General features: G+C 31.3%; 1 protein-coding gene across 1 annotated transcript; it reads right to left on the reverse strand.

Annotated features, from left to right (window-relative positions):
* Nucleotides 1–663: 663 nt before the first annotated feature.
* On the reverse strand, nt 664–3,695 carry LOC122581182 (scarecrow-like protein 30). The gene is made up of 3 exons (XM_043753353.1): nt 3,658–3,695; nt 1,096–3,351; nt 664–998 (listed from the first exon to the last, which is right to left on the reverse strand). The coding sequence occupies exon 2, from the start codon at nt 3,343–3,345 to the stop codon at nt 1,183–1,185; it is 2,163 nt and encodes a 720-aa protein (XP_043609288.1). The 5' UTR covers nt 3,346–3,351; nt 3,658–3,695; the 3' UTR covers nt 664–998; nt 1,096–1,182.
* Between the last annotated feature and the right edge of the window lie 3,607 nt (nt 3,696–7,302).

Raw genomic sequence — 7,302 nt, forward strand, 5'->3', positions numbered from 1 at the left:
TAAGATGCTGGCTGTACAAGATGTTACATATAATATGTATCCCGTATCCCTATAAGATATCGGCTATTTTGAGCCAATCCTGAATTTGGACTCTAACATCATGCAGCAGATAAAGTAACTAGTGACAAAGTCAAACGACTGACCATGGAAGTAACCGATTTGGTCTTTAGATGTCTCGCAGACATGCATACAAATCTATGATGCACCTTTTGTATTAAGCGTTTAACATACACTTTAAGAATTTTTATCTTGTGAAAGATACATAATCTTCTCTTGTCAACTCTTCTCTTATACACTTAAATAATCAGGAGGTATCAAGCTCTAAATTCTTGGTTGGATAACGGTGGTAATGTGGCAATTGTAAATCTTTTGGTTCAACCTCAAATATGCAGGTCAATTGAACTTCAAGTTTCAAGTCAAAAGTAGGGCCTCTAAAGTCGGTATTTGCTTATTTGGTCAGTCGTTTAGGGGTCTTGGTCAGTTAAAGCTTTGGCCCATTGCATCTTAGCCTAATAATGTAATCTATCACCATGTTTATTTTCATCCGCGGCTACTTTCAGTTGTTCTCAAGTGGCTCATACTCTCAGAATATATAGTAACAATAGCATTAAAAAGAAATTCCATCAGAAATAAGTTTCAAGGCAGCACTGGCATACGGTGAAGTAAGAAAGTATTGTGTGTATTTATAAAAAAACTACACTAATTACACTAATTGAATGTCATTACATCGATATAGAATTAACATTGTAATGAATATTAAAAAGCTACAAGTCTACAACATGTTGACACCCACAAGTTTCTCCATTTTTATGAACTATAATTGTGGCATTAGACTAATGACTAACTACAGACCCATCCCAACTATCCTGTACTTTCAGAGACAAAAGTTGATACACATACCTATTATTAGCATAATCAGGTTACCACCAATGCACTAAACCTGGGATGCTTCATTTGTCAAATGTTCAAACAACTCAGCTCTCTAATTGTTTGCTAGCCTGAAAAACACGCAGAGAGTAGTGAGTTCTTCATGAGACGACTTCATATGTATCAAAAAGTTGAAACTAGAATGCATCAAAGAAGCTATCAAAGTACCTTGTCTTGTAGAATCATGATTTCAGAATCATAATAACTTGCCCATTATGCAAAGCAATATATCCCCTGATTATAGAACACTCATGTTCAGTAAGCAGGTTGCCAGCAGGAAATTGCGTATATTATGCGTCCTTTCCACCCCTGCAACAACCAGTGACCATCTTCATCGATCATAAAATCTTTATGGTAACCCGACCTCGACTTATCTTTCGCCATCTTCAAGATTTCGGGGTCAAAAGCTAGCGGGCGAAATCCAGACCGTTGATTCCTAACCTGCCATTGTTTATATGTCTCGGGCCGCTCAATCCTCTCACCACCCTCACAAGCAATAACGTTCATCGCCTCTCGTCCCCAAAATGTTTTTTCAACCAACATCCTCTCTTCAGTATCTCGATCCACAGTAGCTTCGAGCATATCAAACAAAGAAGAGAAGAAAAATAGAGCCTCTCTGAATCTTGTGACAAAAAAAGGTGCACTATAAGAGCCATTTACAATCCCTTGTATGAAGATATCTGGATTCATCTTCCTAATAAGGTCTAGAACCTTATTCCTTGGACTGTCAACGATGACGGTTTCATCAAGTAAGTTTCTAAACCTGTAACCGCAATTTACAACAAGGGTTTCACCATAGTCAAGCTCAAGATCCTCCATTCTGATTGTTTCCCACTTCTGCGCTATGGCTTTGAACTTGAATGGAACACTAAAAGTTTCTGCATAATTTGCTAAGCGACTCCCCGTCTCCTCAACCCTCTGAGATGGTCGAAAACCAGGACACGGGAAGTCAATCCCAGTAATTCTAAGCTCAGGTGGACCACCCGGCCGAGTTGAAAGAAGTTGTATGAGAGAAGGCCATTGAAAACCATACAGAATTCCGAAGTCTATTATGTGGACTTTCTTCTTGTTGTGAGCCATATGCATAATAGTCTTGTTTGAAACAAAATGGGATAGTTTGGTGAAGGGGACGCGACTGAGAAATAAATGGTAAGCTTTCAATACATCGACAGCTGATGTAGGTTTAGATAGGAGGGCTTTGTAGATTCCAGTACCCGAGCCAGCCATTCTTGCTTCAAGACCTGCAGAAAAGTAATGAGCCAATCTTTGCATCCCATCACCTGTGGGTGAAGCATGCTCTCTTATCCGCTTCAATAGATCAGTCGCCCCCCTTTGGTCATTGGCCGATACAGATTGTGCACAAAGGCTCAAAAGTGTTCTCAAATCCACAACATCCTTTTTACGGCCTTGTTTCTTTCCACGACCTTTGACCCCATTAGCTCCCTTGGGTTGACCCTTTTGTATTGCATTAGTGGCCTCTTTGCTGACAAAATCAAGTTGAGAAGGATGAGTTTTGGGTCCACCATATAGCAGTGCATCGTCAAACATCTTAGACCTTACAGTTGGCTCATGATAAATTGCAGACTGTTTCGTACTCCTCACGTCTTCAAAAAGATCTTTGTCATAAGCATTCTTCCTTCCTCTTGATTCTTCTGGGATTGAACCACCTTCATATGTCTTCTCCACCTTAACTAACTTCTGATCTTCCCCTGACAAAACACTCGGAAAAAAACCACTTGATTCATCTACACCTGTTTGAGTCTGCAAAGTCGATTGTCCATCACAAAACACATCACCAAGATTCAAGATACTCACAGGCGAATCCACGAACCCATCCACAACACTACTAGTACCACTCAACGAGCTGAAAGAAGGATAAAACCTAGTCTGTGGATCAAAATTCACAACTGCATTCGATACAACAGAATCACAACTAAGACCATCACCACCCAAAGAGCTTTCCACACCAAAGAAACCAACAAAATCTGTACCAAGATCCTTCCTTTTAAAACCATTAAAAGGATCGGTAGCATTTGTACTATCACAAACTGGCTCTTTCACCATAAGAACGTTATAAAACGATTCTTCTGCAGCTTGAAGAGCTGCAGACTCTTGAAACATACAAGTTTTATCCTCTATATCTTCTTCCATAAGCATTTGGTTTATATACTTAAGAGCTAAATCGCTAAAATCTGAATCCTCGAATACATCTCCTTCGTCTTTCAACCTAGACTGACAGCTATTATAACTACTACAACCTGAATCCGGTAACCTTGTGTGCCGGTTTACGTCTATAAATGAGTCATTAAGATTAATGGAATTTAAAAAGTTCTCATCCAACAAAACCGAATCATATTCGTTGCATTTCATTTTATTTAAGTTCAGTAAACCGCAATCCGCCTTCAGTCTCCCATCCATTACCAACTATTTTCCACAAAACAAATATTCATTTATCAAAAAAAAAAAATTTTAAAAAAAAAAAAAAAAAACATAAAATCCTCAATAACAAATCAATTTAAAAACTTCCAATTTTTGCAGTAAATAAAATGAACAGATAGAGAGTGAATACTATGACTATAAATTTAGCTAGATATATGATTTATATAATGAGATATATAATAAGATCAACAGATATATATATATATATATATAGATACAATGGATAGATATAATAATAGTAAAAAAAGGTAAAAAAAAAAGGTGGGGGATGAAATTGAGAAGAAGAAATACCAGAGACAAAGGTTTTAGAAGGATGCGACCGAGAGAAAGGTAATGAATGAAACAAAAAACAAACAAAGGAGAAGGAGATTTTGAGAGTTGACAATTTTTGTGAAAGCAACATCCCAAACTTTGAAAACTCAAAAGTGTATATATAAAATTAATTTGAGAAACCAACGAACTTATCACATGTTTTGATTGCTTTAGTATTATTTTATAGTAATACTGGCACTAATACTTATTAGCACTAATACTAATAACTAACCGACTAATATGGATTTGTTAAAATGTTATTGTAAAATAACCATTGGGTTAATCAATGTTAAGGAAGACTTTCTACGGGGATTTAAATTTGGAGACTCAGGTTCAAGTTTTATAAGATAAGATTTTACTCTTATATATGTTGTCTTGTCATTGGGTGGAGTATTAAAGGTTTTTCCTCCTATTACGTATTGGGTGGGGGGCCCGGCTAGCATGTACCTGGTTAAAACAATATTGTCTAGACCCTCTGTTGTGATATTCAATCCGTACCTTTAAAAAAAATAAGTTATTATTAAATAAATATTAAAGTAATTAAATAGAACAATATCTCGACCTTTAAATAGAACATATATATATATATGTTTCATGAATCTTCGTGCATCAATATTATTATTATTTAAAAGTCGAGATATCTATTTGTTTTACTTTAATATTTATTTAACAATATATATATATATTGATACACAGTTTTTTTCATGATGCACGGTGATTATAGAAACTTATTGTTTTACACTAATAGTTGTTTTATTTTAACTAGATAAAACTTCGTACTAATAAGTAACCAGATTATTAACCGCGTAATACGCAAGTTAAACATGTTAAGCTGTCATTATAAGTTATAATAGTTATAAATTAGAGATATTGGATGATACTAATCTTTTAGAAAATGTTTGGTATCAAAATATCACTAGGATATATATGTTATTATATCTTTTGTGACTATATAAAGTTAAATGTAAATATAACCTGTTAAAATTTTATATAATAGAGATTCTTAATGATGTGCTAAATTTTTATACTATCTCAATTTAACAAACATAGATAAAGACATTAAATTTAGTGATCTTGCTATTTTTACAATATTTTATTTTTTTATTATTGTAGACAACGTATAAATATCAGTAATATATTTTATCTAAATATCATTAGATACTAATAATGTAAAATTAAATACATATAACCATTATTTATTACGTTATATAATGAAAATTTGATATAAACTCATAATTTAATAAAATGTACGACATAAAACAAAAGAAATAGAATAATATAAAAAAAAAATTAAAATTTTTTTATCTTTAAAAGTATAATATAAAATTTAGGAATTATTTTCCATAATTATATCATTAAAATAGTTACTTTCTATAATTATATATATATATTGTCGGTAGAGCAGAGAGAAAATAATATGACGTGGCTTAATCTGAACCGTTGAAATTAATCTAGGATTTAATCTAAACCGTCTAAATTATAGTTGACTTTGACTAATTATTTATAGTAATATTATCTCATTATTAATGCATAATTTTATTTTGAAAAGAGATATTTTTCATATACAAACTATTTTTTTAACTTAAAGCAAAAAATAATAATTTTTTAAAGTTCAAAGAGATCATGATACCAATGTTTTTCTAAGAATTTTTTTATTTATGATAAATATTTGTTTCATTTAGGGAGAATAATCATATATTATCGTTAATATATAAACATCATTTTGTATAAATAATCATTTAGGGAGAATAATCATATATTATCGTTAATATATAAACATCATTTTGTATAAATAATCATTACTTAAGAGGAGATATCGATCGAGATCATTAATCATTCGAGGTAATTATCTAAACATTAATTACTAAAGATGAAAATTCCATAAGAAAAAATGTTTATCAATGTAATGAATGAAAGAGTGAAAATTGTTGAAATTGGGCTAATTAGAAAGTTGTTACAGATTGAGGTAGTTAAAAAAAAGTGTTATAGAAAATATGGCTTTCATATACGATAAATCATGCATTGGAGAGTGTAAATAATTGAAACTCAATGATAATCTAAACACTAATGTATTATAAGTATTTGTAAACAATAAGTAAATAAAGCAAAGATCTGGTTTAATCAATTGATTTATTTTGTAACCATATATAATGGAGTAGTAAACTTAATATTTTACATATAAGTCTTTTTTACATATATTCTATAATCATAATTTGTTACAATTTTAAAGCTTTCTATTCAAATTAAGAAAATTACTCCCTACATGTCTTGTCAAGTTCAAAATCTATATGTGGTAAAAGGGTGATGGCGACTGATTTGGTTGATTACCAGTTCTAAATTTGTTATTGGTAGAATAATTAAAACTGAAAATGGTTTGGAAAAGTATATATAGAAATAATACAAATAAAAAATGGTAAGTTTGATGGGTAATATAGTATAATGACTATACTAAAAGATTTAAAAATTAAAATTGATCAAAATGCTTTATAGTAGGGTTATCAATCAGCTCGATCTAGAGGGGTTATTAATTAGGTTGAAATTCTTTGGCCTTAACCCAACTCACTATAAGTTTCAGATCAACATTGGGCCCGTCCGGGTCTACCTAATCGACTAGATTAAAACATGGTTTAGCGGGTTGAGAAGTCAAATATGTTGGTTTTGGGTCAAGTAATTTTAATGTTCATACTTTCAAGTTGGTTGGTTTTGATCAAGCAAGTCAAATGGATCTGTAATTTAAGCTATTATATATATATATATATATTGCCGGTAGAGTAGAGAGAAAAAAAGAATGAATTCTTTTGCTTCTGATTTGCTGAGAGTTTTATTTTCTTGTATTCTGATTGGTTGGATTATATTTAGAAAATAGAAATTATTAAATGTCATTTTTATATTCGGTAACAACTGAATTTAAAGAGAAACTATAGAAAATAGATTCAAATTGTAAATGAGTTGGAAATCTTTTAATATAACTTAACATTCATAAACTCATACTTCTGTAATACATCTGTTTATTTATCAACAATAATTATTTATTTTTCCTTACTAAAATAAACATTCAATGAACTAATATTAGATACATTCTATTCTGTTCTAAGATTATAAAATTAATTAAAAATCCTTTAATTTAATACGGTATGTCTGTTTCTAAAATATTTATAAAGTTGTTTTTTGTTTAAACTCTATCCTCGTGGCATTTCACACTTTAGTGAAATTGGCTTAATATAATGGTGCATGTGTTTCTAGAATGTTTATAAAGTTTTTTTGTTTATACTCTATCCTCGCGACATTTCACATTTTAGTGAAATCGGCTATCGAGAGTTGAAGAGTTAGCCCTAATTGATTAACCGAATTTATCTTATTATTGGCATGAAGTGTTTTGTAAAAAGGATTGAATAAAATAACGCAAGTAATTCAACACTTTAACTACTTTCAAATATAATATAATTAGATGTTCATTACCAAAAAATACGTTTCTCCTAAACAACTCATGGAACTTGAAAAAAACTATCAATAATATCATTAAAAACTTAAAAATTTTGATTGGCGGGTCGACTTAACAACTTGAAAACTCAACGTGGACCGATCCGAGAAATCATGTTGGTAGGTTAACAGGTTGAAAATATC

This window comes from Erigeron canadensis, chromosome 1, assembly GCF_010389155.1.
Source record: "Erigeron canadensis isolate Cc75 chromosome 1, C_canadensis_v1, whole genome shotgun sequence".
NCBI lineage: Eukaryota > Viridiplantae > Streptophyta > Magnoliopsida > Asterales > Asteraceae > Erigeron > Erigeron canadensis.